The 23,159-nt window shown below is 37.8% G+C and overlaps 1 protein-coding gene and 2 non-coding genes across 4 annotated transcripts in view; all 3 read left to right on the top strand.

Annotated features, from left to right (window-relative positions):
* LOC107222169 (repressed by EFG1 protein 1) overlaps positions 1–20,486 on the top strand; it is a 49,979-nt gene extending 29,493 nt beyond the window's left edge. Inside the window, exons 3-5 of one of the 2 annotated variants that reach the window (XM_046734123.1) lie at positions 8,235–8,384; positions 10,339–10,558; positions 13,833–20,486. In XM_046734123.1, coding sequence (XP_046590079.1) covers positions 8,235–8,384; positions 10,339–10,558; positions 13,833–14,089 — 627 coding nt within the window. In that variant the 3' untranslated portion in view covers positions 14,090–20,486. Of the gene's footprint in view, positions 1–8,234; positions 8,385–9,240; positions 9,317–10,338; positions 10,559–13,832 lie in introns of those variants that run through there. The other variant, XR_006903315.1, reaches the window with a different exon arrangement.
* LOC124293769 lies at positions 11,106–11,212 on the top strand. Its single transcript, XR_006903638.1, has one exon. It is a non-coding gene; the product is annotated as a U6 spliceosomal RNA (small nuclear RNA).
* Positions 11,710–11,781, top strand: Trnap-ugg. Its single transcript has one exon. It is a non-coding gene; the product is annotated as a tRNA-Pro (tRNA).
* Positions 20,487–23,159: the final 2,673 nt, after the last annotated feature.

The following is a 23,159-nucleotide window of genomic DNA, read 5'->3' as shown; positions in this document are numbered from 1 at the left end:
ATTTATTACACTAGTTTCTTCTTCATCTTGATCTTGACTTGCATTTTTTTTTTTCTTCCGACCGCAAAGATGCGAGGAAAGAATATAACGTGACTGATTTACAAAGCGAAAGTGACTGGACACTTTGTTTCACGAAGCAAGCAGCCATTCCTTCGCTAACTCAATTCTTCACATTGTTCTCAATGTGACTCAATGCCAAAAGTATTGTTATTTCTCACGTTGAGACTCTGTAAGAACTGTTTATCCGTTCATTGTTTGGTAAGATTGCAAACGAGGTAAGTATAGACTCGGAGGTGGAGGTCGAGCTTACGGGGCTATTTATCTTATTCAAGAATCAAACTCGATGTATAATTTTTGCAGTATGATATACCAACTTACTCCTGGCTCTCTGCATTCATTTCAAAGTACATTATACGTCAACTTTGCGACAATGACGAATTGAGACGACTCATGGCAAACGAAGTGAACTGTGTGCAGTAACCATACCTTTACAATATACAGGTACGAATGAATGGTTTTTCTTTCAAGTAAGAATGATCAATCTTTGCCAACTCACACTTGACTCATTTACATATTATTAGTTTATTAAGGGGAATTATCCCCACGCAGATCGCTCTAGTGGCGCGAACCTCGGCCATCGGAGTTACATTTTGCAGGGGATGATAAAAATCTGCAAGTCTGTAGATAACGCTGAGGATTGTTTGGAGTTATGTTTGTCCGTGTGAACTCTCCAGACAGTAAAAATCCCATTCCTAGCAGCAATTCGATTTTTGCCGTTGCAAAATACCTGCAACACATACATTTTAACAAGGGTACGTATCTTATACGCTGCGTCGCGATACATCGTCGACTTGGAGATGTAGCCGGCAGCAGCTGTTACCTAGGGGACCCATTAGGTCGACGCTTTCATGAAGAACTATGCGAATGGGTTGCTTCAGAAGATTCTATAAAATTACTCTGTCAGAGTGTAAATTATAACTCATGCAGAGAAAATTTAATAATCGCCACTTTACCGGCAGGAAATTATCCGTCGTACATTTGAAGGGTTGTCGACATTCGCTTTGTGAAAATTTGTATTGTATGCGAATTGTAATTTTATATTTGAGATCCAAATTCACGGCAATACGATGTTTACATACACCTGTTTGGTTAACTTTCGGAGTACCCGATACAGCCGGTTTTATTTATAAGGTAAAATTCTTCATATTTTCGCCGACGTCCTTATTGTAAGCAGCTTGTAAATTTGCTACTTGGTATCGTAAGAAATTTGGGTTCCAAGGGAGCGTCTGTCATGCTTGCAAAGAAACATGATTCGCAGGAAACACATATTGGTTACGATCCTTCAGCCCCTACGAAAAAAGAATCTGCCTACCACGTGCCTTCAATTTTATTTTGCCACACTTTTTATCGAGCGCAGTTTATACACCAAGTATTTTTCAGAAAAATTAACACCGTCCACCCGACGGCTCGTCAATTGCCCTTAATTCCAGGCTTTTTCTTCCGTACAGCAGAAAACGCAAGTCCCCCTGACATGTTATGTAAAAATATGAACTTCGTGAGCGAATGCAAAAAGGGTATTTACCCAGCAGTTAAAAGGGCTCGTAACCCTCTTCAACAAAACATACACATAATTGCGGCAAGAAATTGAGCGAAAAAGATACGGGGAAAAAGGGGGTCGGTGCACGATCGAATCCGTTTCAATGGATGGGATGATGCCTCGTCCGCGACGCATTCGGAAGGAAAGGGAATTAAAGATGGCCTGAAGAACTTGGGATACGGAACGATCCTGTCCAGGACAAGGACAGAGAAATTCGGGCGTTGGGCGCGTCGCTCGCACCTGTACCCGTATCGACCGAAATAGAAGAGCCCCCTTACACCCCCAACATCTCGCTTGTATTCCGGTAATTCTCTGGAGGCACCGTGGAAACGTGCACACTTATTTGCCCTTGCATTTGCCTCCGCCATTAGGCGTGTTGGACTTGCATAAGCTCGAACACCAACAGCTGTAATGGGTCTGTTTCGTAATTTCCTAGCACATATGAGCGTCAGACAGGAAATCGTATTTGGGGGTTCTGCGTTCTTTTCGTTGAAGTACGTGCTTATTTTTTTGTACCGGGGCGCTGCGAAAGGTCGTGAATGTATTAAGAAAATGTTTTAAACTTCGTGGGTTAAAAAGTAAAAAGAAACGGAGTTATTGCAACGTTTTTACCTTTCTCGTGAGATATGCTAACGTATTTCAACTTGGTTTAGAATGAGCTGACTGTTTTTGTCGAGTGTTATTGCGACTCGGTCGGCCGGGGAGATGATGAGGTTCGTTTTGGATACTTGTATTACTTGCGACTTTACTTCGCTTCGAGTAAATGTGACGCATCATTTTTTTACTCGCATCCAGAATTCCACTGAACATGGATTCTGCATCATACGTATATCTACTACTTGCTTACTTTGGTCCCAGCGAGACTCGCCGCCTCAACCTGGGACGTGTTTTGGAACGGGCAACTGATGTGCTGTTCTCCATGGTCCATTTAACCGTGCTGTATTAGCCTGGGTCTTTGGTCCCTCGGTCTGAAACGTATACATTGGTACGTCATTGTTCACCAGCTACGTTACGTGAATTTGTGGGTTTTAGACACTGCGTATGAAATAGTTTTGCGAAGCTCTGTTGTATAATGTGGGCACCGCGGTGCGAGTACATGGTAGATACGCATCGGTCCGGTGTTGGATTTGATGCCATTAATTTTGCGCTCCGCCTGTGAACTTTGGAAAACTTTCTTCACGGGTAATACTTGATTCGCTGCATCATGAAGTCAGGCAGCCCACGTCTGCAGGCGTTGGAGTATCCAATTTTTTAGGTGTTTTTAGCGTGGTGTCGCGTGATCGATTTAAAAGTTTTTTCCAAGAATCCATCGCATTCTTTTGTAAAATATCGATTCGATTTGACATTGTTTTTCGATATGATCGTTTTGACTTTGTAAAGTGCGCTCTGCCCAGATATCACCGATAACTTATCGCGTGAAGTAATAATCGAATAACTTGCAAAACATAACCTCAAATTCTGACTCGTGACGAGGTAAATGAATGATAACTCTGTGCGAAAGTTATTCAGTCCTAGCTAATCAGAATGCAGTTTCTGACAATAGCACGAACATTTTACAAGGAATTACAAATCGATTCAATGATTTACGAAATAATGAGATGGGTTATTGTGAAAATTCATAAATCGGTCACGTGACACCACGATAAAAAATATAAATAATTATACCACGAGTATTGTTCTGTACTGTTCAAATTAATCGAGTCATGGATTTTTAAATCTGTGACATTACATTTTAACATCAGAACCTTTGAATTTTTATTATTCCATGTTATTGAGAGATCGCAATCAGCGCTGAGATGGGATGGGTAAAAGTTTATCAAGATATAAAGGGATGTAACGTGGAAATAAAATATAATCATTTAGAATTCAACCGGATTGTAGAACGTGAAGAGAAAGAATAAAATATATAGTTTCTCCGTAAAAGGTATATACATGTACAAATGGAAATGAATTTATTTCCTTCGGCATTTCTACGTGGCTTGAGTTAAAATTCAATCTAGTCGAACAAAGCGCGAATTGAAATTTTAGGCTGTACGTTCGTCGCGCTCATATCTACGCGGCAAGGCTTCAAAGAAAAGTACTCACTGGTCCAAATGTCAGTTTTACGGAAGTACAATTTTTCTACCGGTTTTTTCTTTCGTTTACGATTTGAACGTTGAGCTGGCGACGAAAATTTAGTAGCGCACGGGTTAATGTAGGTTTTTCTTACGCGATACATGTATAATATATACCTATATGTGTATAGGATTTTCCGAATAGCTTACAATAAAATTTCAACTTCCATAAAGCGAACCTCGAATGCGTTGTTGTGAATTGTTTTAATTAACCATTAGCGAGAGCTAAGCTCATTTTGCATCAGCAAATCCTACATTCGATATTCGTTATTGTACAGGCAGAATAATGCTCACCGTTCAGGATACGTGCAGTAAAATCTCGCGTGAATTTATTTAGGAATACGCGATGACGCCCACGTCGTATTCCATTCGTGGTTTAAAGGGGATGAACCCAGATAGATTCTAAAATTTTCCTACAATTTCAGGAGTGGGATACAGTACCAGGCAACAGAACACTATCCATGTATGGTATAAACTAGGTGATTGATTCCAAATTTGAATTACACTCACCGAGTATAAAAAGATATATCAGCACTTTTCTCTAATTATTTCTTTTAAATGTATTTCTTGATATTTGTTTTTTTTTGCAGCAATCGTATATCCTGAATAATATTTGATTAACGTAGTTATAATTAATGCGTAACTAAATTTTTGATACATAATTTGGTTTTGAATAATGGACGCACATTTTACGAATGAGAAAAATTATCGAAACTACAAACAAGGTTACATGTATTAGCATTAAAAATAGTAAAAGAATTTGATTCCGATAAATTTTCATTCGCTGTACTTACAGCTGATGATCGTTTCAGATTTGCAATAAATCACATCCAGAGCTCCATCATTTTTCAACGTGTGTAAACCCATCCATGTACGTATATATCAAATAACGCGCGATACGGAATTGCAAATTATTAGCTCTGCCAGTGGTTGATCTTAGCATAGCAGCATCAAACGGCCGATGGCATTATTACGCTAATTCGGCGTGGGTAATGGGTTAGAAATTTCCTTATTATTTGCTCCGGGATCGTTAAAACTTTTTGGCTTACGTCACTCCTTTCGCATTTGTACATACCTATACGTTATACCGCACTGAAATCCCCCGGCCTGAGTTGAGCTGTACTTTGTAGTGGTTCTGCAGACTTTGAGGATTTACCATGCACCAATGCACAAGCATCATGGTCACCGCGTCACAGCTGCGATGCTCTTTGACATTTATTATACCGGTTTTGAAAGCTCTGCTACGGTCGATGGTGAAACGTGGCTATTTCTTTTTTCTCTCCTTTCTGCATTTTCATTATCTAATACTTTATACCCATGTACCTGACAAACTTTCACGGCGGGTAAAGAGTAACGAATACGCAATCATCCGACCGTGAATTCACATATTCGTATAACTAACGGAAAAAGTTTAGGATTCGTTTTTCTCTGCGTCCGTATGATACTCAAAGAATTTTCATCAGGCCGCTGCACTGACGCTGTACGGTGTTTTGGAATTTGTCAAATACTTTGGCATTAGAGTTATGTTTAAATTTAAATCGCACTTGACGCGAGGATGATAAAAAAAAGTAATAGTCGTTATTTTCCTGGATGATTAACTTGTACAAGCGATACCTCAATGAGAGGAAATGAAATTAATTTTCACATTAAAAATTTTACTCGCCCACCGAAATTCTGAGTTATCAAGCTAAATACTCATACATCGATGTATAGGTATAATAACAACAAATTAACTTGCAAAGCTTGAATAAACGTCCGATGTAAAGTATCGCGGAAATTCCACCGCGCGGTAAAGTTCTTCTCATCTCACGCTGTGCGCTGAGAAAGTTTATTGTAATTTGCAAATGTAGATTCGGAAGAGTAACGATGTTGCTGCATGCAGGCTCTGCATAGGGACGCGTCGAGCCAAGATGAAAACCTTTGGGAAATCAATATTATAGACATGGGTACTCTCGAGTAGAAATACTCGATGGGGGGAAGAAAAATAATGATAAAAACAAGACTGCCGAGGTAAGGAGATGTTTCAAATAACTTTCAGGTATACCGAATGTCATGGGACCATATTGTTTGCCGCCCTTAGGCATATTACATGCCTAAATATATTACACAGGCCTGCGATGGTTTTTCCCTTACAAAACTGTTAGGTGAGAATCTATGAAAACAATGTTCAAAAAATTCTGTCACGTAAATTTTCTGAGAAAATAGTACATTATTATGTAACAAGGGAATAAAGTCGGAGATTATTCCCGAGGGTGGGTTTACTCCCCCTCCAATCAGAAAAATATGCACATGTCTTATATGTTATCAAATAGAGAGAATGTGTCATTGAATATTGCATAATCATGTAATATCAATATCTATTCTCATAGGCAAATCCTTGTTTAATCAAGTTTTAAGCAATTTGGTCAATTTCAATTTACTCATCGAAATGTTACGAGTATGTTGAGCACCTTCAAAATTTTGGATTATCAATAACTATAATTCTCTTATTCATGCGTGAGTTCGATCATTTTATCAGCTTGAAAGCTAGAATATTGTGGAAAGTTTATAACAATACATGTGTGCGTTCGTGCCAACTTATTGCTGTTGCATATTGCCATGCTGTTCATTTTATAACTAAACATTCAGTTTTATATTCATTATATTTAATTTTTTCACAAAAATTGTTCAAATACCAGTAAATATGCATATCTTGAATAAAAATAAATTTTAATGTGCTGGAACAAACTAGCGATATATTTTTGTTCAACATACGTAAACATCAACAAAAAGATCATAATTTTTAGGGTAAATTAAAAGTTGTACTCGTAGGCTTGTGTTATTTATTTACACGTATAATATACAGCTCATCGTCAGTTTTGAAAATGCCAACGATACAAATACTTCTTTTTTCTCGGCCTCGTCATTGTTTATATCAAACTAGTTAACATTGCTGTAACGACGATTGAAAATTTCAAGCCAATTCTATTCATATCGAAGTATCGAATTTCATTTATATCGAAAAACGATTTTACTCGCAGGAAATAGTTGATTGTATGTATAATATGTATAATGTGTAATATGTAAGTATGTAAGCAATATTCTGCAAGAAAGTACAACCGACTTATATAAAGTATAACACAGACGACGATTTTACACGAGATTGATGCTTACAAACTGTTGTATTGCATACGATGTGCAGACATGCGGTACACACATCTGCAGTGTACGCTTTAAAACCGGGGCTTTAAAAATGTGCGAAAACTTTGCTAATGTAAAATTTTGGCGAACGTTGTAGAGGACTTAAGCCGATTTATAACGCAATGTAGCGTCTGGCTCATTTGTGGTATATAAGGAACAATATACAACCGGCGGAGAGGGAGGGATGCTTAATTTATACAGAGAGGAGCTTTTTTTGTACGCTCCGGTTTTTTTATATGACCGTATATTTTGTTGTTTTAATTTCACGGCGTCAACGCGGCGCGCTAACGCGACATATCTTCAACAAGGAAAAAATTTTAAAGACAAAAGTGATCCGGGTTCGGCGTTTTCTTCGTATTCCTTGCGAAAAATTCCCTTGCCAACAACTAGAATTAAAATTTTTGTATTGTACGTATAATACGAGATGAAACGATTGTCGTCTGATGAAATTAAAGCTGAAAATTTTATACGAATAATGTACCTATAATTTATTTCCGATCATTTATTTCTGTTCTCGTTTTACTTTACAGTTAAAGGTTCGCCTTCTATACATAATGCGGTATCAGGTAGTATCTTCACGGTATAAAGTTTCCCGATAACTCGTTGAGTCCGATAGGGGATAACGATCTCTTTATTGGTGTAGCTATCCCAAGATTTATCTCAGTAACGAATTTAGCACATTCTGCACTAATCCATACCCTTTTCTCAGCAAAGCGAAACACTGTAATTGCCTATTTTTCGCAAGAGTTGTACAACATTTTGAGGGTTATGAGTCTTGAATTATCGTTCGTTTGTAAGAACCCCTCGGAAACCGGGAAGAAGGGGAAAAAATCCATACACCAAGTACATACCGTTGAGAATTTGTCAATGAGTTTGAGGATATAAGTTCCGGAGTAATAGAATTACGAATGCTGTTGGTCAATCAATTCAACACTTCGCGTTGTTGTGATGAATTTTCAGTGCTAATCGCTGCAAGTTGACCAATCTTACTTTGAATTGGTTTCAGTGTGATACATAATTTGTTTGAATTTCTCGATGACATTATACCAACTTATCGAGTCAAGGAAAGCAAGAACAAATATACCAGGTACGATAATTGGTTCATGGAAATTTGGAGCTAAATATATCCGGTCTATCCATTCGTGCCGTTTGAGTTCACAAATCGATTCGAGTTTTGACAGATGTTTAAAGAGCAAATGCTGTTTCGAAGCCTGAAACTACGCTTCTGACAATCGTATGAAGTATAATAATCGAGGAAAACCGTCAAGTGGTGATAATCTAGCCATTCTCGCATGTCCTTTTTAAATAATGTAAAGCTTGAAAATATTTTTATTCTGTTACAGATACTGAGTAACAGGCCAATGAGCATTGCTCATGACAGCAGCGATCTTGAAACGGACTGGCGTGACAGCGAATTTATTACGGAATGTCTTTGCTGGCACAACGTATATCGACAGAGGCACGCCGGACCACCACTTACCATGTCACCTCAGGTAAATTCTTCAAATTCATCTACGACAGCGAATCCGTACATTTCATAGATGAGTTGAGATTCGTGACCGTGTAGATATTATGAATATTTGATTTCGTTGGATGACGGTCAGGGTTGGAATGATGTACGTTGAGCGATCAATTTTATTTTCTATACGACGTTTCGGCAGGCAGCTTTAATATAAATAATAACACATTGTTATATGACTTACAATTGTTCACTAACTGTCAACTTTAAGAACATTACACAGCTAGGTATTTGTTTTTGTACTGGCCTGATTGTTTACACTACATTTTATGCCAACTTTTATTGACAATTTAGATGATGTTTGAACAGAGGTGACTCAGGTTTCGTATGCCAGTTCTTTTGCTGTCTGTATTGTGTTTAGTTTCGTTTTAATTCAATTTTATATACGATGTTGGTTTGAATGTAAAGACTGTGGCAAGTGTTACATAGGCCAATCGTCACAGCATCTCAAAAAAAAAAGAATAGCAAATCATAGGTATGATTTAAAACGCGTGATCCTGATAGATCCGCTCTGGCTCACAATCAGCATTCATTGGTTGAAGGGCACAGTTTCGACTTTGAAAATGTAAAAATAATTGACAAAGAAACCAACTGGCATAAGAAGCTTATCAAAAAAATGATACACATATCTAAAAACAATACAGTCAACAAAAGAACTGACATACAAAATCTAAGTCACCTCTATTCGGACATCATCTAAATTGTCAATAGAAATTGGCATAGAATGTTGTATAAACAGTTAGGCTAGTACACGAACAAATATGTAAACAGGTACTTGACTTTCAGATGTTATTGTCAAATTGGCTATTGAGAGAACAGTTCGGTTAGCATAGTTAGTGTTGGTATTCACTTCCTTCTCGAACACCATGCAATAAACATCGCAAGCGTTAGGGATTGTCGATTTATGTAAGTGTTAAAAACAATTTAATCTTCCGTAGTACCTAGTTTAAATAATAAGATCAAATATTACATGTTGGCATTTGCGTACATTACGAAATTTAAAAACACTGTACAGTATTTAAACGCAACAGAGATTGTATATTGAGATTGATAATTACCTAGCTGTATAATGTTCTTAAAGTTGACAGTTAGTGAACAATCGTAAGTCGTATAACAATTTTTTATTGTTTATGTTAAAAAAAACTGATGATGGTAGGCGGCGCCTGCGGAAAAGTCGTACAGAAAATAAAATTGATTGCTCAACGTGCATCATTCCAACCCTGACCGCGATCCAATGAAATCAAATACTCATAGTACATTTCATATCATTCTTTTCTCAAATATAGGCTTGAGGATATCACACGCTTCTGGTTTCCGTCAAGAACCAAACTGTTGAATAGAATTTTCAGTTTACTTATTTTCGTTCTGTTTGACGGTTTTTTTTTTAACTTCGAAATACAACTTTTATCTACAGATAGACCAAAATCTGTCCCGTTAAAAGCATTTATTTCAATTAGGTATAAAAAAATATCTGACCAATTTTATTTCGAGTTTCTCGTGTATTTAGAACACGACGTAAGATTCTCAAACTTCGGACGAGCATATAAAAAAAATATGGACTCATCCATCGGTGCCAATCCATGAATTAATAATTAAACAAAATTCATTTACAATGCTTTGAAAATCTTTGCAACTCCAGAACTTCGAAATTCATCCAAGTTTCTATTAAAAATAATAGACTTGCAGATTCTTGTCTTTATTTTTAAGTTGAAACCATTCAAGTTCAGATTTTTGTATAAAATTTCTTCTGAAATTATTTGACAACTTTCGGCAAATTGCGTAAACTGTTTTAGTTTCGATCAAAACATTACAAAAGCGGGCAGATTTTTTTGTGCATAAAAATATTATTTACGGGGAATAATTTTGTATCTTTGAAACACAGTTTCGTATACGAAAGTAGCTAAGCCAGTTATTCTCTTTTCCTGCAGCTGTGCGAATATGCGCAAACTTGGGCGAACCATCTGGCGCATACGAACACATTCTACTATCGAAATGACCGGGACGTGGGTCAGAACCTCTACTGCAGACCGGGTGGTGCTGTCACCTGCGATGTTGCCGGTCAGGAAGTCGCTGCCTATTGGTATTCCGCCGTCAGACAGTACGACTTTCTCAAGGAGCCTGACGTACTTCATGCCAACGTGAACGCAGGTGCGATCAAGTGTCGCTAGTACTAAAATTCCTCTAAGCCTTGTCGTAAAATTTCCGAATTGCACCCTTTTTTCCCGAAAACTATATATTTCTTCGCGTTGTACGCTTTTATAGATTATTTTAGCCAATCCGTATCGCCAAATTCCAAACAGAATATATTCATCCTATATTACACATGAAAAAGTTGCAATTCCTTCAAATTCACATAGTCTCGATAATATGCGATTTATGAACATTAAACAATGATCCGGATTATAATGCGAATATGTATTTCATTTAGTTTGGAATCGCATAACAATATAATCTCCTTAGTCGCTTGGAAAAAAAAAACAACAGTTTGAAAATTAGTCAATCGGGTCGTGGGCTGCACGTTGCTTGGTACGGTACTGTGCTGCGAATCGAGTTTGAATTTGCCGCCTGTTTCCAACGCGTCAGTTGTAGTTCGGTGCGTCGACCGATAGGCGGCCTACACAAACTTCATGTTTCTCGAGAGTGCTAAGTTCGTTGGACGCGTAGCATATATACGGAAAGTTGAGCCTCTACGAATGTACTTGCTTCGGCAGTACATATACTAAAATTGGAACGATACAGAGAAGATTAGCATGGCCCCTGCGCAAGGATGACACGCAAAATCGTGAAGCGTTCCACATTTTTTTGCGATATTGAACTCGGATTTTTTAACTCAATAATATATTTAACATATTTTTATTAGAAAGAAGGAATCATTTTTGCCTATCGTGCGACGACAGTGTCATGTTAAATTGTTACAATAAAAATTGTACTCGTAAGAAATAGGAATTTAATAGTCAAAATCACCGATCTCTGTACTAATAGAATTAAAAAGTAAACAGGACTAAAAAAAAAAACTTTGGATAACAACTTGTTACGCAGATTGCACAGGTTGGAAAATTTATTCTATTACGTATGAATATATTAAGAGTAGCAATGCCGCGTGTTAAATACGACGACGCGATGTTGCATGACGGTATTTGCATCACGATGTGCTATATCACCCATATAGTCGAATTATTCCGACGACGTGGGTTAAAATTAGCATATCACAAAAGTCATAATTGCTTTCACACACGGAATTACACCAAAATCATTTTCCATGTGATTATCACTTGGTAAATGATCAATCCTGATACAGCGGCTCAATGGTCTAGGGGTATGATTCTCGCTTTGGGTGCGAGAGGTCCCGGGTTCAAATCCCGGTTGAGCCCAACTTTTTTTCCTACTCTTCCGGAAATTGGTCGTTTTTTATTTTTTCTGAATTATTATTTTTAACAAGTTTTCACCAGGGATATTCATTGTTTACGTTATGGATCATGCAATGAGCATTAAGATAGCCGTGAAGCGCGAGTTTGCCTTCCATTCGATCGAAGAACTGACGATGAAACTAGCGACCTTCGTGATACATCGGATTCTCCCGGCAGTACCCACGGCGGTAAATTCCATAAGGATCCACCCGACAGTAAACCGTTTCAGGGCAGCCTCAACCCTTCTTCTCCCGTCGGTGTAGGTCAAGGTTTCCGGACGCGGAGCGATGTTGCAAATACATCGACAAAGAGCCTGCGGACGATAAATTCATTCGATTCTAACGGTGAAATGGAACCGACTACGTCTTAACGACACATTTGTAATTTGTGTTGTAATTTGTTTGCCATGGCACTAAAGAAGTCTTCCTCATGCCGCAGTCAGTCTGTACCAACCGTGTTAACCCTTTGAGGGGCACATTTTTCTACTGAACAAATTAAGAAAATCATAGGTGGTTGGAGGTTTTCGGGGTCGCTGATTACGATTCTGAAGTCAGAAATGCGAAATTTTACTCGGTCGATGAATTGCCACGCATGTTTCATAGCTACATGTTATATCGAAAGGAGCAGGATAAAACGTTCGACCGATCCACCAGCGAAGGGCCTTGAACTCGTGTCACAGTCCCCGGCGTTGATTCCCTCGACCCTGACCCCCGACTCTCTGTCTTTGTCTAGTTACACCTGGTTTCCGGACTTCCCTCCAAGTCTCGCCTGATGTACGACGGTCTTCGCGGTTGGAGGCAGGGGTTGTTTTGCATTTCACAGCTCCCCAGTGTGTTGAATTTTTTTTCGCCTGACAGAGAAGATATGCAGTCTAGTCCGGTATCACAAATCTGTTCAAGAACCTGTATATTTTCTCTCTCTTTCTCTCGCCGCAAGTGCTTAGAATCGAATTATTCTTTTTTCGTTTGAATAAACCACCAACTGATGCGGAACTGCATCCCCAATTCCACTCGCATGATTATGCGTCTAAAAAAGTTGCCGAGCTATTACGTCAGTCACGAGTCGTACGAACGTTTTTTTGATAGTTGTTTTCAAGTTTCTGTTTTTTTTTTTTTTTACCAGTTATCGCGCTAGTCTCGAATGTTAGAACACAACCCGCAGCCTTTTCTGATCGTGAGAGCCGTCTGAAGCACGATATTATTATGCTACGGTCGAAGTATCATCTTAGAGATTTTTAATAACTGGCAAATTCACAATTTATTGTCCGGTTGTGTGTTTCGTTTTTTACACGTGTAATCTTCCAGTTGTATTTACGAATAAAGGAGACTTTTATTCGACGGTCTTCAAGCTAATGAATATAAACTGAATTCGGCCTTTGCCACGGGGCTTTTTTCCCCATTTTGTTTCTCGCTTGTTTATAATGAAATCCAATTCACTCGTCAATACGCATTAATTTTTACGATTTTACTTAGATACAACAATGTATTATACATGTATAAAAGGTTGCGGCAAGTTGGAACTTTTATGAAACTCAAATGATTTTGTTCCAAGTTAAAACGGGATAAAATTAGATTCGTAGTGACAAAATCGAACATCGTATGGTTTTTGAAAATTGATCATTGACCTCCGAATAAGCTTCCTCGGCTCGCAAAATCTCCTCACAACAGCTTCTCGATCGTTTTCACCGCGATTTCTAAATAAATGCTTTATACCGCAACAATACCGCCAAACAAATTAATCCACGGCATTAATTAGTCGACAGTTCACTATAATTTGGCCGATTTCGTCGCTACTGACGAAAGTTTCGCATACGTATATTCAATAGTTGGCGGGTCACAGGAGCGAAAGCAATTCCATTCCGGTGAAGCATGCGCAGGTTCATAATGAACGAGCGCGAAAAGTTGTCAGCCTCGAGCACGTTGGTAATATACCGTAATCGGTGGGCCTTTAGAAATCCAAGCAGTACTTACGTCGGTTCGTCATGTTTTCCTGATCACTGTGTCTCGTTTGCGCAGGTCACTTCACGCAGCTGATATGGGCAAACAGCAGACACTTTGGAGTGGGCAAGGCGCGCAGTCGTAGCGGGAAGATCATCGTCGTCGCGAATTACCAGCCGGTGGGAAACATCTCTGGTCAATTCCAGATGAACGTTCATCCGCCGATACCCGACTGCGCCAACCTGCCCCTGCCGCCGCCGCCCAGGGTGCGTCAGTACGAGACGCCGATGTCGGACGTGTCGACAAGCAGCAACAGTTCCATCAGCACGCAATAATACAAACAAAACGACTGCCTCTTTTGCGTATGCGCCCGCTGGATATCAGCGGGCACGGGCCGACTCGTCAGTGCGTTTTATCTGAGAAATAATCGGCACCTGCACGATTTACACGGTGAAACGTGAAGAGATACTCCAAGCTTTTACTTCCTTCTTCCTAATTCCTCTTTACTTTCTTTCGTTGTAGACAGAGCTTAACGCGGTCTTTGCTACTTACGCTGCTTCTTCTCATCATGCGTCTAAGACCTCGATCATTCACGCTGTCTGAGACCAGGTGTGCTAATTTGTGTGTTATATTTTTTTACTCAAATGCGCAACGGTCGGAACGGAAGAATAATTCCTTCTTTTTTTTCGTGCTTATATGGTACGATTGTTTTTGTTGAGGTAACTAACTTTTTGGATTGAAGAGAGGAATCGTTATGTCAATTATTATCGCGCTAAAATAACGAAATCACAACGTTGCTTTTGCGTTCCATTACGGAAACTGATCTGATGATTTTCATTTTTACGACCTCTTTACCTGGTCGCGATAAACACGACTTGGTCGTAAAATAAATTGTATTAAATATAAATTTTTTCCCAGGCAAAAATGGGTATATACCCGTAGTTCCGTTTTCAGTCCAAACTGCGTGTGGAAAGCGGCAGAAATAGTCACGCACTGTTACGAACAACTCTGTTCGTGAAAAAAAACAATCGCAGCAACATTTTTTTTTTTTTTGTACATACGAGTCAAGATTCTTTTCCAAAAACTTTGAAGTCATAAAAATTGAATTCGATCAGACCAATAAGATATACTAATTGTCCCCGCTAAGAAGTTTTCTACGCTGTAAGAACAAAAATCGGTCATTTCTTTCGTTTCAGTATAAATATTACTAGTCATTGTAATAATTTATGACTAAGACTGAGTTTCACAAGTCTTGGAACTTTGTTCGCATCGCTGCATACTCGGTACACTAAAAATTTGCGATTCTCTATATTGTTACAAAAATCAGATCAGTTCTAGTTTCAGAGACAAAAGGAAAAATGATTTCTTTCACACAGCTGAAAGAGACGGAATGTTAGCCCGGTTTTCAATTTCGATGATTGCTCTCCAGGCGTGAAAATTGCCCAGTTAATATTGGTTTTGAAATCGGGTCGATCGGTTGATTCAGGCAGTCACTGTGTCCCGGCGTTTAATTACCAGAGGTTTAATAATTTCTTGGATCATTCTGGAGTGACACGCGTGCAACGACATAAATTACTTTCAGAACAAATAATGGTATCCGCGAAGTTCCTCTTTGTCGCGACCGTTGAGCATGAGGGATACGTTTGTCTTTGACAGTGAGCGAGACGCCTTCCCCTTTGTCAAGCTGAAACGTTCAACGTCGCGTCGCCGTGATCTTTATTAATAGCGAAAATCCCATCAACGATATTGCTTGGTTCCCAACTCGCGGCTTAAGAAACGTTGGACTGTACGTTTTAAAGCTTGAAGTAATGTACGTATTGGCTGACAATGAATGTACAGCTGTTCGCTCACTGCCAGGGGCAAAGCTGGAATTCTGTTTTATCATTTTTGAAAACGTATCTCTAATAGAACTGCAGGTATTATGTATCGTATTCCGAAAGATTCGCAGCGTCGAAGAAATTTCAAGAGGCGAAACTACAATCAGAATTACATTCTTCTCGCAAACGTCGTTGTCGCGCCGCGTTGAAATAAGCAACGTTATTGTAACAATGGATGTTTAGGAAACCCGTAATTTCCCGAATTTAGGATTTTTTAAACTTCAATAAATCGTAATGAAGCAAGACATGATGATATTTAAAAAATTTAGGTGCTTCAAAGTCTTCTAAAATTGGATAATAGTGAATTTTTTTCAATGTTTTGTTACAATAATGTTAACAGCTTCAACCTCGTCGTCAAGGCGAGCAAAGCTGTGAACGATCATGTTCAAAATGCTGTATTAAATAAACATCTGATGAAAAAAAATTGCATATTACAATCTCAGAAAAGTATTAATGCAATGACAAATATTACATCGCGTTGACGAAAAATGAGTGTCGAATAGAAATGTAAAAACGAAGAAGCGACGTAACGTTGTTTGTGAGATACGGATATTGGCGTTTACGATACTCAAATCGTGTGCGGAAAAGAAGAATAAATCAATTGATATATGTTGTCTAGTGTTTACATCGAACTTATAAGAACGCTTCATTGTTATACCGTTACAGTAAATGTGATAATTGATCGTTGAAAAATTTGATCCCAGGAATTAAAACGAAAATATATAAAATTTAGAAGTCATTCATTATAAATTATAGGTCTACGTATATGAGTATTAATTCCTGTGAACGAATCGCGTGTTTGCAAAATTGTTAGAATAGGCTAAAGTTAAAAGAGAAAATAACAAAAACAACAACCATTTCGAAACTAAAACATTAAATTTGGCTGTATACATTATATGTTACTAGATTAAGATGCGGTGCCTCTAGTCGTAAGTTTATATGGCTATAAGCGTTGCAAGATCATTATTTATTACTATACAAGTTTATTCGAATTTATGAAGAATTTTTAATAATTGATAAATGGCCCATGATAGGAGAAAACTCAAAGGCTCGTTGCTCTGCAACTTGCTGCCGTGCAGCTCGATACCCGTGAAATAAAGACAAAATAGTAATAATAATACTAATAATAACGAATGGTAACGTAAAATCATAACGATAAAACGTCGTTAAAATACCACGTGCTAAAAATGATCCTACAGACGATAAAAACATTTCGGGACTCTAGGTATAACGTATAATATTCTATTTGAAAAATATCGAGCCAAAAGTTCCGAGTCGCCGTCTGCAAAGTCGCGAAAGTATAATAAACCACATTAAAGGCAGTTGTGTTATTGAGTAATGATGAAACTTTCAACCCGAAAATTAAAATTAGTAATCTATATTGTTATGTGAAATGAGAGTTACGAATTATACGTAGGCATTGCAGACGTTTTAATCTCGCTCGAGTTCTTCGGACACAGATTGTAATAATACGCGATATATGATATAGTTTGCCACGGCCATTAAACGCGTAATTAGTTGGCTCGAGAAGTCTTTTCAGGCGTAACAGCAATCAGATGATTTGTTTGAAAATTGTTAGCTAGCACCGTAAACCGTAAATAAAATGGAAAATCAAATGAAAGATGTCGTTCTAAATTTTTTTTCTTCATCTTTGATAATTAAAATTTTATCACTTGGCCATCTCTGCTTGTCGAGCGTATACTTAGTTGGTAGTTATTGTTAACAAAACGTGGCCGTTGCCACGTGAGAAATTCGAATAGGATTTATATTTCACTAGAACATATTTTAGAAAGCTCAGGCATTTTTATACAAAATATCGACGAGTGCGATAGGTCTAAGTAGTTGGCTTGCAAAGTTGTAACGCCAAGTGAGAAATAATAATCTAATGGTTAGGAAATTAATATTCGAGCGATACGGTATTCGTTATACTTACTGCACGTCGCCGTCTTCAACGAGTGATTGTCAGCAGCGGAACTTTTTCTGAGTACAACGAGTAAAAATTAAAAAGTTTTAATTGAACGAAAATATCAGACGGAAAACGAATGACATTAAATGGAAATTCTTATGAATTCTTTGTTAAATCCACGTATAAACATACCATGCTTTTATACCGTGTTGCGCAAAAATGTTCGGAGGGCGATGTTCATATATGCATATAAGATATATAACGTATATTATATACATGTTATACAGGTAAAGTTAATTTATCGGTATGTGCAAGAGTTGTGTAATAATTTATACGTTTGTTGAGTGGCCTAAGCAGATAGCGCGTCATTAATGTACGTCTAGCGAAAGTGTGATACATAGAATTATATACTTAAGCTGCACGGGATATGTATATGTATATGTATGTATATATATATATATATGTATATACATATTTTGTTATTATAGTGAAGTATTTTATAAAACTGTTTTGTTGAAGATGAGTTGTTGATATGAAATATTATCCAAATAATAGTAACATAATTTTGATATCTTCAATTCACGTACCTATACTGCGTTTCGGTTTCGCTCATTGCTGATTAATTCAAAGTCGATACAGCTGGAAATTTTCTCAGCTACAAAAAGAGTTGTAAACAAAAATCAAATAGGTGGTTAAAGCTGATGCGATTCTTTATATATGTGTATATTCTTTTGAAGCAAAATTTTCTCACCGAATCTATGGTAAGGCTTCTATGTCAAAGTTACCAGAATTGTATGACTGGGAAGTAAATCGATGTGTAACTATTAATCATATTTGAAGTGAAAAATTCTTACTGCTACAACAGAACAAGTGCATGGTAATTAATAATAGTACATAGTCGTTAGCTTTTTTACTGCAGCACGTTTAGGTATTTGTGATATACATATAACGTAATTGTAATATGTATTGAAACGTTAAAAATTGCTGATACAAGTTTGCTATACGTATAATTGATTCTACATAGATGTTTTCGTCTTCTTCTTCTTCTGCTTCTGCTTCGGAGGATGGCAAAGTACTCCTGGTTAAACTTGAATATTTTATAGTATTTTCGTATCACCGTTAGAATCGTGATTTTTCAAAGAAATAAGTATTACGTCGTATTCATTCCGTATCATTGTTGTCGCTTCGCTTTTTAATTACAATTTTCTGTGTAGTTATGTATTAACAGTTTTGATTTGTAGACGCCAAAGCGAACAGAAACGGGGTAAATAAAATTTATATTCACGCAGTAATCAATCAAACTATATCTAGTATAACTGATGCATATCCGCAAATGAATGCGGATCGCTGAATTTGTAACAATCTTCCAATTAATATTAAGATTACGCTTGTAACTTACTGTTATTCTCATTCTATCAAATTTTACATCACATATAATCTGCGGTCATGTTCGAAATAATTTCCGCGAAAAGAATGCGCGGAAGATTCTTTCTTTCGCGAATATTTATAACCACATTGCGAATATTCATGAATTTATTACCCTGATTAATTTATGCACTCAAAACACCTACGTGATGCAACGGATAAAAATTCTACATTGTCGAGTGTGCGTAATGCGGTAATTCTCGATGTATTTAGATGTAAGGATAAGTTAAACACCATATAGATGTTATACACGGTGTTCTGGAGCATTGAAAACACACGGCTACACAAACACAGCCTTGCATAAGAATCGCGAATACTTACAATCATTTGACCCTTAAATTAGTTAAAAGGTCAAGCATGTAACAATTGTTCAATATTTCTCGCGTCATTCGGTCGAATAATTTCAAATTATTCCCATCAGCGATCTCTGGCACGTTTGTTTACAACTCTGATTGATTTCAAAAATTAATATTTACGGTCTAATCGCGTAACCAGGTGTTTTCACTATCCTCGCAGGCACCGTACTTATCTAAGTTATCCTGGGTTAACCTAGCACGTTATCTGTTATTGATTATGAAATAGTAGTAGGTACCTTATAAGATCGTACGCTGAAGCCTCGAACGAAGTACATGTATATAGAAGTAACCTAGCTTAGTTGATAATTTGCCTAGTTAGATTAAGGAATAAAATATAGCATACATATATACTAGGGTGATCTTTAAAAAGATCATTTTCGAATTTCGACCGATTGACCCCCAAAAATTGCCTCCACATAATTCAAAATTAATTACCTAATTTTTTCAGATTTTTCTCTCGACTCTAAAATCACCCTGTCGGGGCACGGGTTAGGGCTAAGATGAAAATAGGAATAATTTAGGGGATTACTATCAAAAATTACGTGGATCCGATTTAGGGGGCGAGCCGGTTGAAATTCAAAAATTACCTTTCCGAAGACCATCTTAATATATACGCATCAACAATAATATTATTATCATTACTATTATTATTATTGTTGTTTTTATTATTATAATTATTATTATTAGTAATATTAATATGTAGGTATATGGTAGTTCCCCTACACGAAAGACATGTGTGATACAATACGTAGTGTTAGAGTTAAAAGCGGTGAACAAATCCGTACTATTCGCGGTCGAATGTGTAATTGAGTAATAAGAAAGTTTCGTACAAAACGCAAAGGTTCACCTATATCATAATGTTGTAATAGGATGAATTTAGTAATTATATACACACCTAAATTCAAAATACGTAGGTACTGTCCCGAAATAGGTTATTCATATTATATACTAAATTGGCAGCTTTACATGGTAATTACGCAATTTGTCATCAATTTTTCCCTCCTTTGCACATTTCAGCTGTTTTTTTTTAATCTTTTTATTTCTACATGTATTTCATAATTTTCACCTCCTCGTCGTTTAGATCGATGTACCGTTGGCACGTGTGTAGTTTACTTTTACTTTCTGTTCATATCAACTCCGTGTATAGAGTACAACATTTATTGAGTGATTGATATGTTTCTTTTTCTTGCCTCTATTAAAACTTTTTTTTTCTATAGGTAACTTATACACAAAGTTGCTTTTGTTCGTACGCTACGAACCCGGGGCTGGCTTCAGTGAATTATTAATCAACTGTTTATTCAGACAAATAGAGTGAGGTGGATGAAGTGCGGACACTATCCAGGCGCTGATAACGATCGACAAATACTCAAAACAGAAATCAATCACTCGCAAGTATTCACAGCCTTTAATCGAAAGTTTGGTACCAGTTTTTCTGAATTATCGTCCTTGAATTTTTCACCGTGTTGTTGTTTTCGTTCTGCCACTTGTTGTAAAAGCTTTAAACAATTTTACAATTTTCTTTGTCTGAATAATAAGGCTCTGATTCTTTAATAATATTAACAGTTGCGGGACGAATTCGAGTACAACAATCTGATCACGGATAATAATTTTGACGGAATTTCAATGGCGAGTGTTCAACGAACGAATATTAATGTCGTCAATCAAGGAGCGGATTTAAGACACTCTTAAAAGCATTTTATGATGACGGAAAGATCCCCGTTTACGTTCGGAGACTAGTTTAATCCACTCGGTGAATCACCGAGACTTTAATTAAGCGTTTTAATGAAACTCGACTGATCCACGCCACGGACTACGTAATAATACCTATAGTTGCCTGGACTCTGAACGCCACACATTGTGTCAACGCATTTGTTGAAGGTTGGAAATTTCGCTTCACGTTTATCAGCATAAGTCAACGGCTAATCGTTTAAGCTTATTAGCCAAGGGGCACACTGTAAAAAATTGGTGCAGTGGACTGCTATGGAATACTTTCTGTAATCGATTTGAAAATTGAGCATGAAATAGTGTTAGACCGACGCCAAATTATAGTCCCTAAAACTCCGCATCGCATTTTTTCTACGGTGTATATCTATTCATCTAAACAAGGGCACTAACAGATCTTTCATTTCATGTTGGTATCAGGATCCGTCAGCTACCTATCAGACAGGGAAGATCAAGGGTCGGAAATGAATGGGCGGATCTCGTTGATGCAGGTCATTCGTTTAAGTCGAATAGCCAAGGTTCTCCCCTTGAAGTATTTGTACGACCTCCAGGTTTCAACTTTTGACTGACGAGACGTTTCGTATTTCGTTCAACGCGTTTCTGTAGAACATTTCCAGCTATAGTTTGTTGGTCAAAGTCCGATGATTGTTCGGTTTCAGTTGTCGTTTATTCTCGCTCTGAACGGGGCGCAGGAAAGCGTTTGCGGAACAACGAAAATTGAAAGGCCATCCGAAGTTCAGTAAATAATCCATTTGTCGACTTGCCGTTGGCATTTCCGGGGAAAAGCGAGGGAACGAAAGAGCGCTAGACGTATATATTAAGTCGTTTGGATATACGTTATAGGCGAGGCCGACAACTTTCTACATTAATTTAACTGGGGAATAAATTTCACAACTTCACGTCCCTAAATCACCGGTTTACCCCGATTCCGCCTTTTCAAGCAAAGGTGCTTGATGTATACCCTTGCATAGGCTCGCGCTCGGCATTAAACCTACGTTCGTTGAACGAGCCAAGTATTTTCCCCGTTTCGTTAACCCGATTAAAACATTGCATCAAACCGTTTTAAGCAAATCTGAGCAACGTCTGCCGCTTTGCGAGCGTTCTTCTCTAATTTTCAGCTTTGGGTAAACGGCCGTATTATTATACAGTGGTGTATCATTTTTCATCGGGATTAGAGAAATTGTCAAAATTCGGTCTTGTTGTGTCAACAATTGTTTTCCAATTCAAAACCAATCTCTGATTTACTCTGAATCACTTCTTTGTTTCTAGTATGATCGATTTTTTGTCTGCGGTTTGGCCCGTAAATTCAACAGATTCGTCTGACAAAAATGTTTCGTTGTGAGAATAGCGTGTGACATGTGTAGATTGATGATTTGAAGAATGTTAAACTGCGGATTTTTTATTCAAAAACACAGTGATTAGATCCTTAAATTCAATTTTACTCAATGGAGAAACGAGTCAGAAAGCTCTTGTTCGTATTCATCACTGTATTATTTAATTCAACTAAATATTCAAACACTTTTTTCAACCGTGACTCGGAAATGCGAACCATGTAACTCACAATCAGGTATAACAGCCGAGCAGCAGTCGCAACGACCGTTTGGCCTATAATTTCGTTAAAACTCTGACGTGCCAGGCATTTGTGTGTACCTACCTGATCATCTGGCACGTATTTTTCATCGGGCATACAGCCGAATCTGCGCTGACATGTTAGAAAATCGTTATAGAACGCGTGTGTGCGTCTTGTTATCAGGTTTCATCTCTGTTGCGTTTCCCCGTTATCAGCTTCTCGAATGCCCTCCAATGTTTTACTTTTATCACCACCTGCCTCGCTCTTGATAGATGCAATGCTTACACTTTGCCTCGAATACAAATTGGTTTTTTCGAATAATTACCTCCAGCCACGCAATTTTCCGTTTTCCCCGTCGACTAGGGAGCTCTAAATACCTCTGCAGGTATTTCATTGACAGGCTGTCCCTTCGAAGAGAACTTATCGACTTCCTATAAACGGGATGGATTATGAGAAGCACCGAGGTGTTCGAAGTTTCGCGAAGCTCTGCGGGATCTACGAATAACGTATATGGTATCGGTGTCTAATTAATCCAGACAATTTATTTCC

Source organism: Neodiprion lecontei, chromosome 3 (assembly GCF_021901455.1).
Source record: "Neodiprion lecontei isolate iyNeoLeco1 chromosome 3, iyNeoLeco1.1, whole genome shotgun sequence".
Taxonomy (NCBI): Eukaryota; Metazoa; Arthropoda; class Insecta; order Hymenoptera; family Diprionidae; genus Neodiprion; species Neodiprion lecontei.
This window is presented reverse-complemented; position numbering and strand designations above follow the sequence as displayed.